Below are 12682 nucleotides of genomic sequence, written 5' to 3'. Positions count from 1 at the left end.
ATCTCTATCTATAATAATATTCAAGATAATAACAAAAAACGGCAAAATTTCCTTAAAATGAATAATTCAGGGGCAGCAACCTAACAGCAGTTTGTCCAATCCATCTGAAAATTTCATGGCAAGTAGATCTTGACCTGATTTACAATTTTACTCCCTGTTAGATTTGCTCTAAATGCTTTGGTTTTTGAGTTATAAGCAAAAAACTACATTTTACCCCTATGTTCTATTTTTAGCCATGGCGGACATCTTTGTTGGTTGGCCGGGTCACGCCACACAGTTTTTAAACTAGATACCCCAATGATGATTGCGACCAAGTTTGTTTAAATTTGGCCTGGTAGTTTCAGAGGAGAAGATTTTTGTAAAAGATTACCAAGATTTACGAAAAATGGTTAAAAATTGACTATAAAGGACAATAACTCCTAAAGTGGTCAACTGACCATTTTGGTTATGTTGACTTATTTGTAGATTTTACTTTGCTGAACATTATTGCTGTTTACAGTTTATCTCTATCTATAATAATATTCAAGATAATAACAAAAAACAGCAAAATTTCCCTAAAATTACCAATTCAGGGGCAGCAACCCAACAACAGGTTGTCCGATTCATCTGAAAATTTCAGGGCAGTTAGATCTTGACCTGATGAACATTTTTACTCCACGTCAGATTGGCTCTAAATGCTTTGGTTTTTGAGTTATAAGGTTGACTTACTTTTAGGTGTTACTTTGCTGTACATTGTTTCCCTTTACAGTTTATCTCTATCTATAATAATATTCAAGATAATAACAAAAAACGGCAAAATTTCCTTAAAATGAATAATTCAGGGGCAGCAACCTAACAGCAGTTTGTCCAATCCATCTGAAAATTTCATGGCAAGTAGATCTTGACCTGATTTACAATTTTACTCCCTGTTAGATTTGCTCTAAATGCTTTGGTTTTTGAGTTATAAGCAAAAAACTACATTTTACCCCTATGTTCTATTTTTAGCCATGGCGGACATCTTTGTTGGTTGGCCGGGTCACGCCACACAGTTTTTAAACTAGATACCCCAATGATGATTGCGACCAAGTTTGTTTAAATTTGGCCTGGTAGTTTCAGAGGAGAAGATTTTTGTAAAAGATTACCAAGATTTACGAAAAATGGTTAAAAATTGACTATAAAGGACAATAACTCCTAAAGTGGTCAACTGACCATTTTGGTTATGTTGACTTATTTGTAGATTTTACTTTGCTGAACATTATTGCTGTTTACAGTTTATCTCTATCTATAATAATATTCAAGATAATAACAAAAAACAGCAAAATTTCCCTAAAATTACCAATTCAGGGGCAGCAACCCAACAACAGGTTGTCCGATTCATCTGAAAATTTCAGGGCAGTTAGATCTTGACCTGATGAACATTTTTACTCCACGTCAGATTTGCTCTAAATGCTTTGGTTTTTGAGTTATAAGCCAAAAACTGCATTTTACCCCTATGTTCTATTTTTAGCCGTGGCGGCCATCTTGGTTGGTTGACCGGGTCACGCCACACATTTTTTAAACTAGATACCCCAATGATGATTGTGGCCAAGTTTGGTTTGATTTGGCCCAGTAGTTTCAGAGGAGAAGATTTTTGTAAAAGTTAACGACGACGACGACGGACGACGACGGACGCCAAGTGATGAGAAAAGCTCACTTGGCCCTTCGGGCCAGGTGAGCTAAAAAAAAGGACTATAATACAATAACACTATGGCGGGATGTATAAGTACAGACCCACGTGAGAAGGATATTACCAAAACATTTCTAAGGGTTCTGCAGAACCCAGTGTCTCGCCTACTTTTTCTGTAAATCCCAGGCTCAACAAAAATGAGGAAATAAATCAATAAAAATATTCCTCTTGATACTATTTTTCTATCCAAGTTTGGTAAAAATCCAGGATAGTTTATGAATTTAATAAATGTTTAAAAACTTTAACTGCAGACTGAATGTAATGTTAACTGGAAGCAAACAAAATGTCCTTCTAGATACTAGCATTTGATCATAAAGAAGCTTCTGTCCAAGTTTGGTACAAATCCAAAATAGTATTAGAAAGTTATTAAAATTTAAAAAAGTTTAACCACAGAGTGAATGTGTTGTTTCCTGGCAGAAAATCTAAGTCCATTTAAAAGTAAAATACGGAAAAAATGGATTTATTTTTTTACAAAATTTACTTCTAGATACTAGCTTTTGATCATAAACAAACTTCTGTCCAAGTTTGGTACAAATCTAAAATAGTATAAGAAAGTTATTAAAATTTAAAAAACTTTAACCACAGAGTGAATGTGTTGTTTCCTGGCAGAAAATCTAAGTCCTTTTAAAATTAAAATAAGGAAAACATGGATTTATTTTTTTACAAAATTTACTTCTTGATACTATCTTATGATCATAAACAAGCTTCTGTCCAAGTTTGGTACAAACCCAGGATAGTTTAAGAAAGTTATTAAAATTTCAAAAACTTCAACCACAGAGTGAATATTTGTGGACGCCGCCGCCGACAGAATGTAGGATCAATATGTCACGCATTTTCGACTAAAGTCGAGGGCTCGACAAAAAGGACTAAATAGCAAAGGGTAATAATTAACAAAGACAAATGGTGGATAAAATTGGAAGGTGAAACAAGGGAGCCACCGAGAAGATCCCCTTTGTTGACAGAAGAAAAAAAAATCCAATTAATATACAAGTAAAACTAGAGGCTCCAAAGAGCCTGTGTCGCTCACCTTGGTCTATGTGAATATTAAACAAAGGACGCATTTGAATTCATGACAAAATTGTGTTTTGGTGATGGTGATGTGTTTGTATATCTTACTTTACTGAACATTATTGCTGCTTACAATCATTCTATCTATATTGAACTTGGCCTAAGAGCTTCAGTGGAAAATGTTAGTTAAAATTTACAAATTTTATGAAAATTGTTAAAAATTGACTATAAAGGGCAATAACTCCTTATGGGGTCAATTAACCATTTAGGTCATGTTGACTTACTTTTAGGTGTTACTTTGCTGTACATTGTTTCCCTTTACAGTTTATCTCTATCTATAATAATATTCAAGATAATAACAAAAAACGGCAAAATTTCCTTAAAATGAATAATTCAGGGGCAGCAACCTAACAGCAGTTTGTCCAATCCATCTGAAAATTTCATGGCAAGTAGATCTTGACCTGATTTACAATTTTACTCCCTGTTAGATTTGCTCTAAATGCTTTGGTTTTTGAGTTATAAGCAAAAAACTACATTTTACCCCTATGTTCTATTTTTAGCCATGGCGGACATCTTTGTTGGTTGGCCGGGTCACGCCACACAGTTTTTAAACTAGATACCCCAATGATGATTGCGACCAAGTTTGTTTAAATTTGGCCTGGTAGTTTCAGAGGAGAAGATTTTTGTAAAAGATTACCAAGATTTACGAAAAATGGTTAAAAATTGACTATAAAGGACAATAACTCCTAAAGTGGTCAACTGACCATTTTGGTTATGTTGACTTATTTGTAGATTTTACTTTGCTGAACATTATTGCTGTTTACAGTTTATCTCTATCTATAATAATATTCAAGATAATAACAAAAAACAGCAAAATTTCCCTAAAATTACCAATTCAGGGGCAGCAACCCAACAACAGGTTGTCCGATTCATCTGAAAATTTCAGGGCAGTTAGATCTTGACCTGATGAACATTTTTACTCCACGTCAGATTGGCTCTAAATGCTTTGGTTTTTGAGTTATAAGCAAAAAACTGCATTTTACCCCTATGTTCTATTTTTAAACGTGGCGGCCATCTTGGTTGGTTGGCGGGGTCACCGGACACAATTTTTAAACTAGATACCCCAATGATGATTATGGCCAAGTTTGGATTAATTTGGCCCAGCAGTTTCAGAGGAGAAGATTTTTGTAAAAGTTAACGACGACGGACGCAGGACGACGGACGACGACGGACGACGCCGGACGACGCCGGACGACGCCGGACGCCGGACGCCAAGTGATGAGAAAAGCTCACTTGGCCCTTCGGGCCAGGTGAGCTAAAAAAAGGATATACCTATTGCAACTTCGAACTTTGTTTAACCTTTTTAACTTTGTTGATTCCAGCGTCACTAATGATCTTTTGTAGACATAAAGTGCTTCTGGTGTACCAATTTCTGGATCCGTCACTGTAAATAACTGAACTTAAAAAGCAGAAAAAAGTGAGAGGTCTGTGACCTTGTTTTTGAGATATGTATAAGCCATTCAAAATTTGGCGGGAAAAGATTTTCTCTAGATTTTTCAGTCATTTAACATTGACACTTTTTTTCTTTTAAAAGCTATTCTTGTATGGAAACAAAATGGAGCCATTAATAAACATAATTTCTATGAAAGAAAAGAGTGAATTTTAAGGTACAAAAAAAGTTTTTTTTAAATTTGATATCTTCTTTAGGCTTTATGAATCGAATAATGATTTTTATATATATTTCTAATTCTCGAAATAAACCCAAAAGTTAAATTTACGACAATATTTGTAAATATGTAATTGTTGACCTTTGACCCCAACACCCATATGCATATTGTGACTACTTTTCAGGCTTAAGCATCATTATTCTGAAATATCACATATTTTTCTTTTTTTATGGATATATAATCATGATAATCAAGACTTGTGTTCAATGGGTGCAGTTTTTAATTAATTTGTTTATATATCTACCGTTAGTAACAGGTGTGCTGATCCTGAGATTTCATGCTTTCCTTACTAACGATTACAGATAGGTTGAAAGCATTTAAGATCAAGTTTTCACTACAAATATCTTGCAACCCTAACATTATTTAGATCCAGTAAAATGTAGACAGCCAATTCCATTATGTGTTTTATTGGATATTAATTGAATTACAATTACCCGTCCCACTGATGGGGTCATATTGAGTTTATGGTTCAGCCACCATGGTAATCTAAGTCTTGTGCATTCCTGTATACTTAAATCTGTTTTAACAGTAATAACAATTTCTTTCTGCTTTCACTTGATATGGGTAAATTTATATTGTATATATATTTGTACGGGATCTTTACACACCTTTTCTCCCTTTGAAAGCCTGACTTTGTCTTTATGTGAACCAACAAGAATCACTGGTGGATCGAGCATATTTGTTTCCTGTGTCTCAGTACTTTCATCTTTTTTAGCAGTAAAACTTCCAGGGTTTTTTTCCTGATCATCAAGTCTACAGTAGCAATGTATTGAATTCATCCACAACTGAAACATCTCTACAAAATAGTGATTGCAACATGTATATCAATGTTAATGTTTCAATCTATCTAAAATGCATCCTGTATTGGCCCCTGCATCAATTTCAATTGTTCTAAAATAAGATTAACACTTTCAAATGTGAGCTACTGCTCACTAATGATATCCTGCTATAATATAAATAAGAAGATGTGGTATGAGTACCAATGAGACAACTCTCCATCCAATTCACAATGTGTACAAGTTAAAACTAAATAGGTCAAATTTTGGCCTTCAAGATGGAGCGGAGCCTTGGCTCACACCGAACAGCAAGCTATAAAGGGCCCCAAAATGACTATATAAAAATATAGTGTAAACAATTCAAACAGGAAAACCAACCTTCTAATCTATAAAAAAAAAAAAAAAAAGGAAAAACAAGTGAAATTGTGAGCTATTGTTCACTGATGAAACCCCGCCCAAATATTTCGGTAAACAGGAAGTTGTAGAGTAATAAATCTGAAAACGCATCACACTGTATAGCTGACTTATATAAGCCCTGAAAACAAATTTCAGAAATCCTTGTATGGTAGTTCCTGAGAAAAATGTGACGAAAATTTTCAACTTGGCTTTCATGTGTAAAATGATACAAGTGTTCAGTAAACAGGAAGTTGTGGAGTGATCTATTTGAAAACGCATCACACGGAATAGCTGACTTATATAAACCCTGAAACCAAATTTCAGAAATCCTTGTAATGTAGTTCGTGAGAAAGATGCGGCGAAAATATTCATGGGACGGACGGACGGACGGACTGATGGACAGACAGAGGTAAAACAGTATACCTCCCCTTTTTTTTAAATGGGGGTATAACGAGAAACACTTATAAACCACACCAACAAATGACAACCGCTGAACAACTAACTTAGGACAGGTGCATAAAAATGTATAAGCCACTTTTATAGTCTATCATGTGTAAATTTAAAAAGCAATAAATATGAAAAGACCTCACATATTTTAGCATGCTCATGTAATGATGTTGATTGAAATTTTCAGAGGGCTATCAATTGTATTTTCTAAGATAAATGAGACAAACCTTTCTTGCATGGTCATTATATATAATTATGTGTAAGAAAACCTGTATTAAGGTATGTGTTATACAGGAAGTTTAAATCAACAAATTGGGAAATACCTCACACAAAATACCGTATAGCGGTTTATTTTTCGCAGGTGTTAAATTTTGCGATTAAGAGGCAACAAAGTATACAAAAAAAATTTGAGGCTTTTATTTTGGTGGATTCTAAAATCCCAATTAAATATTTTGGGGGATACTGAAATTGTTGCAGATAAATAGCTGTAAAAATTGAGAAGCAAGTGTCTATATTTTATGGTTAATTTTTTTACCAGAATGACGTCTTATTTATTGATTATATTCTGATACAGTTAATCAATAGAATACAGGTAACTTAGATATTTGTCACAGGTATACATACTTCTTTAAATTTTACGGTTGATTAGTTACGAAATTGACCGGACCTTTGTACTTACTAATTAGGTTATAAAATTATCAAGAGTGACTTACAACTCTTATGTAATTTGACACTAATTAATAGGGGTAATTACCTGATAGAGTACCTTACACTCTTAATCTATTTGACACTAATTGATAAGGGTTTAGGTGTAATACCACCAAATCATGGTACGTCACATCCGGTTGCATACGAAAGTAGGTCTAAAAAAATATTCCCTTGAATTTGACCGTTGTAGGTAATTAATCCTACATTTTATTGCAGTAAAACTATTTCTGTGTCATAAACATATGTCTTGGGTATTTCAAAACACCATTATTTTTTATTTGTGATTTCTATAGAAAATTTTGTAATCTTGAGGTTACATGGTGACTAAACCTTGTACACAGATAGAATAAGGGGAGAAATTTGATTGGTTAACTTCCAATGATGGTTATTTTCTTATATGCAATGAAATGTTATGTGAAACTTTTTCTATAGAACTGGACAGGATAAAACTTTACTCATGCCAAGTATTTCTTTATTTGAAACAAAGATAAATTCTGCACAATTTTTTGAAAAGAGCAAATTTAACAAAGACTAATAGGGGAAAATCAATGGTGGTATTACACCTATACACACTTGACAGTCATTATATAAAATACATGTATGTGCAATGTCCTTTGGCATTTATGTTGTTAAAACTAACCTATACCGCATAATTTTTTGTGGAATTTATTTTCGAGATTTTCATTTATCCGCAAAAATAAACACCCCTGCGAAAGAAACCGGCTATATGATAGTATTTTGCCATGAAGCCTGATTACAATACCAGGAAGCTCTGACTTGTATTTCCCGCAAAAAACAAACAAATGAAAATTTCATTACACATGAACAGTATGTGTAAAAATATATGACTATTATGTTAACAGGAAGATGAAGAGCAAAGAATGTGTAATATATTACGCAAGTCTGGTACCAAATTACTGGAACCTTATAAAAATTTCAAGGGACGACTAATAGAGCGACAGGGAATACACTGTATACATTCACTCTTTCTGAGTAGGGGTACAAAGATAGATCAAGGTTCTTTGTAAAATGCATAAGTTTCAAATTACGCCCAATAATAAGAAAAAATTCTTTTTAATTTCTGAACAAATTGTCCCTCCCATTTTTTTTCACCGCTCCCCCCCTTTTCTAATAAAAAAATTCTTTCCTTCAAAGTAGTGGTCATAATCACAATTCAAATTTTAAATGGAGTTTGCAACCATAAAAATCCGTTTAAATACATCATAATTCTTATAATAGAAAATGACATACATATTCATGGCTAAAATTAAATTACCTGCATCAGCATATTTAAAATAGTAACTTCTAAAAAGACATTGACAGCTAATCACCTCAAGACAATACAACATTTCAAATGTTGTGTTTGAATTACCTCCCTTACACTGCTTTTAAATTATGTATTGTACTTAAGTAATTGTCCATTAACCAGGACACTCTTGTTTTCCACCTTTTTTGCCCCTAATTCCTAAACGGTTTGAGCCATAACCCCACCCACCCCAAAGCCAATGCTGATTTGGGCCCTTTTTGGCCCCTTATTCCTAAACTGTTGGGCCCATAACCCCCAAAATCAATCCCAACCTTCCTTTTGTGGTCATAAACCGTGTGTTTAAAATTCATAGATTTCTATTGACTTATACTAAAGTTATTGTACAAAAACCAAATGGCTTAGGACGACGCAGACGACGACGTGATACCAATCAAAAAATTTGCGGTCGTATAAAAACATCACGCAGTATATCATGAATGTGAAATATATTACGCAGTATATCATTCACGAATACTGAAGTCTGATACCAAATTACTGGAACCTTATAAAATGCAATGGAAATTTCATGGGACGACTAACAGAGCGACAGGAAATACTCCGTATACATTCACTCTTTCTGAGTAGGGGTACAAAGATAGATCAAGGTTCTCTGGTAGAATGCAAAAGTTTCAAATTACGTCCAATAATACCTAAATGCAAAGTATCTTCAAGCATTGTTTATATTTAAAAAAAAAATTGAAATCGGTCAAAATCTTTGAAGACAGCTCAAGCAGGAAATTTTTTTTTCATGTTTATACTTAATTTACACACTATAAGAGGCAAAATCTAAGAATATAATTGAACATAAAAGATATTTGGTATTAATCCATAAAGCAAATGTACAAGATAAATGAAACAACACTTTATAAATTTCTTGCATCAGAAGCACTTTTCAGGATTTATCTTCATCAGGAACACTCCAACCTCAGGAACACTCCAACCTCAGGAACACTCCAACCTAAATCAGGATCACTCCAACCTAATCAGGAACACTCCAACCTCAGGAACACTCCAACCTAATCAGGAAAACTCCAACCAGGAACACTCCAATCAGGAACACTCCAACCTAATCAGGAACACTCCAACCTAATCATTTGAGACTAAGGGATATATCTTCATCAGGAACACTCCAACCTAATCATTTGAAACTTAGGGATATATCTTCTTCAGGAACACTCAAACCTAATCATTTGAAACTAAGGGATATATCTTCATCAGGAACACTCCAACCTAATCATTTGAAACTAAGGGATATATCTTCATCAGGAACACTCAAACCTAATCATTTGAGACTTAGGGATATATCTTCATCAGGAACACTCCAACCTAATCATTTGAAACTAAGGGATATATCTTCATCAGGAACATTCAAACCTAATCATTTATCTTCATCAGGAACACTCCAACCTAATCATTTGAAACTAAGTGATATATCTTCATCAGGAACACTCCAACCTAATCATTTATCTTCATCAGGAACACTCCAACCAAATCATTTGAAACTAAGTGATATATCTTCATCAGGAACACTCCAACCTAATGATTTGAAACTAAGTGATATATCTTCATCAGGAACACTCCAACCTAATCATTTGAAACTAAGGGATATATCTTCATCAGGAACACTCCAACCTAATCATTTGAGACTTAGGGATATATCTTCATCAGGAACATTCAAACCTAATCATTTGAAACTAAGTGATATATCTTCATCAGGAACACTCAAACCTAATCATTTGAAACTAAGGGATATATCTTCATCAGGAACACTCCAACCTAATCATTTGAAACTAAGTGATATATCTTCATCAGGAACACTCCAACCTAATCATTTATCTTCATCAGGAACACTCCAACCTAATCATTTGAAACTAAGGGATATATCTTCATCAGGAACACTCAAACCTAATCATTTGAAACTAAGGGATATATCTTCATCAGGAACACTCCAACCTAATCATTTATCTTCATCAGGAACACTCAAACCTAATCATTTGAAACTAAGGGATATATCTTCATCAGGAACACTCTAACCTAATCATTTGAAACTAAGGGATATATCTTCATCAGGAACACTCCAACCTAATCATTTATCTTCATCAGGAACACTCCAACCTAATCATTTGAGACTAAGGGATATATCTTCATTAGGAACACTCCAACCTAATCATTTGAAACTTAGGGATATATATTCATCAGGAACACTCCAACCTAATCATTTGAAACTAAGGGATATATCTTCATCAGGAACACTCAAACCTAATCATTTATCTTCATCAGGAACACTCCAACCTAATCATTTGAAACTAAGGGATATATCTTCATCAGGAACACTCCAACCTAATCATTTATCTTCATCAGGAACACTCCAACCTAATCATTTGAAACTAAGGGATATATCTTCATCAGGAACCAGGCATGGGGTAATCGTAATCAGTAATCGTAATCAGCTGTAATCGATTACATTTTGCAGTGTAATCCTATGTAATCAGTAATCATGCCATTTCTGATTACAAGTAATCGTAATGTAATCAATTACATTGCAAAAAACAGGTGTAATCATGATTACTTTTAGATTACTTTAAGATTACATTCATATGATTACTTGCTGTTTACAAATCTTATATATATATATATATATATATATACAATATGAAAATAGTTTTTGATAGACAAGATGAAAATAAGAAAATGTAAAGCTTGAATGAAAATCATGAAACAAGTATTCACAATGATGGGACCTTGTTTAAAGGGATAAATTGTATCATCTATATAACAAATTAGTATAACCAAGTGTTTTATTTTGTTAACAGTTTACTGAAGGAAATTGCCTCTCCAATATTTTGTTGTGAGATTGAGCTCTTATGATACAAGAATATGCCTTGATTGCATTTTTTCCCCCTTGATCAAAAACTTCTGATATTACCTCCCAATTTCATATAAGTTTACCCAATATTTTTACATAACTACTTTGAAATTCAAATGCAGAAAACATTTAGTTCCAATTTGACTTTGATGGCCGACATAAATATATGAGCCCACTTAATTCAAAATGGAAGTTAAAACCAGATTTCATGTATTGACAAATTTAATAAATTTTGTTTTCCATAAATTGGTGTATAATATGTGCTTTCTTATTTTTATTCTTTATTAACTTTGAGCCTTACAGCTCATCAGTATAAACAAGTACATGTACAGTGTATACATATCGCATTATATTACAAACAATGTGCATAGTAAACAAAAGGTGACGTCAGAAGTTTCATCAATACAAAATATCTTTTATTACAATAAACTGTTTCTTAATTTAAAGAGAAATGTATATACTTTCCTAAGTTACAAAGTTTTTTTATGTTTTCACTTGGCAATAATTCTATTAATTATTAATTAGATCAAGTATTACAAATTTTCAAACAAATAATGACAATCAACCACTTTTAACTTTATTGATATTGTTATTAAGACAATAAAATTTTAATACCCAAGCTCACCTATTGTTTGTTTAAAAAAATGGAAGTAGTGATTAACACCTGTAAAAACATTAATGGATGTGTCAATTATGTCCCACAGACAATAAAACTATACTTAATTAATTTTTCCTTATTTGTTCAGGTTTTTTGTTAATTAGGCAGTTGGTTAACATGGTTAAAATTTGTAGATTTTTTTTTATATCTTTTACATAGAGAAAGGACACTTGTCTATAGCTATTTTAGTAAATTACACATTTTGTACTGTACTTGTCTATAAATTCTTTTGAATAAGATGAATTTATTAAGGCTTTTAAAAAAATCACCAAAATTAACTTTTTGTGAGAATAAAAGTTATAAAAAAAACTTTGATATTGCAATATACAATGTAATCATAAGTAATCTAAAGTAATCATGATTACTTTGTAGAAAAGTAATCTAATGTAATCGATTACATATAAAATAGGGTGTAATTGTAATGTAATTGATTACATTTTATTAGCAATGTAATTGTAATTTAATCGATTACATTTTAAAGTAATCGACCCCATCCCTGTCAGGAACACTCCAACCTAATCATTTGAAACTAAGGGATATATCTTCATCAGGAACACTCCAACCTAATCATTTGAAACTTAGGGATATATATTCATCAGGAACACTCAAACTTAATCATTTATCTTCATCAGGAACACTCAAACCTAATAATTTGAAACTAAGGGATATATCTTCATCAGGAACACTCCAACCTAATCATTTGAAACTAAGGGATATATATTCATCAGGAACACTCCAACCTAATCATTTGAAACTTAGGGATATATCTTCATCAGGAACACTCCAACCTAATCTTTTGAAACTAAGGGATATATCTTCATTAGGAACACTCAAACCTAATCATTTGAAACTAAGGGATATATCTTCATCAGGAACACTCCAACCTAATCATTTATCTTCATCAGGAACACTCAAACCTAATCATTTGAAACTTAGGGATATATATTCATCAGGAAAACTCCAACCTAATCATTTGAAACTAAGGGATATATATTCATCAGGAACACTCCAACCTAATCATTTGAAACTAAGTGATATATCTTCATCAGGAACACTCCAACCTAATCATTTGAAACTAAGGGATA

The 12682-nt window shown here is 32.9% G+C and overlaps 2 protein-coding genes across 3 annotated transcripts in view; both read right to left on the bottom strand.

Annotated features, from left to right (window-relative positions):
* LOC134691489 (uncharacterized) overlaps positions 1-12682 on the bottom strand; it is a 386460-nt gene that overhangs the window by 212501 nt on the left and 161277 nt on the right. The gene's annotated exons all lie outside the window — the stretch shown is intronic.
* LOC134691471 (uncharacterized) overlaps positions 1-12682 on the bottom strand; it is a 53446-nt gene that overhangs the window by 28088 nt on the left and 12676 nt on the right. For both annotated transcript variants that reach the window (XM_063552019.1, XM_063552018.1), the window contains exon 2: positions 5049-5236. In XM_063552019.1, coding sequence (XP_063408089.1) covers positions 5049-5236 — 188 coding nt within the window. The remainder of the gene's footprint in view (positions 1-5048; positions 5237-12682) is intronic.

The sequence above is a fragment of the Mytilus trossulus genome, chromosome 11 (assembly GCF_036588685.1).
Source record: "Mytilus trossulus isolate FHL-02 chromosome 11, PNRI_Mtr1.1.1.hap1, whole genome shotgun sequence".
In the NCBI taxonomy this organism is placed as follows: Eukaryota; Metazoa; Mollusca; class Bivalvia; order Mytilida; family Mytilidae; genus Mytilus; species Mytilus trossulus.
Note: the sequence above shows the minus strand (reverse complement) of the source record. Positions and strands in the feature narration are given on the sequence as shown.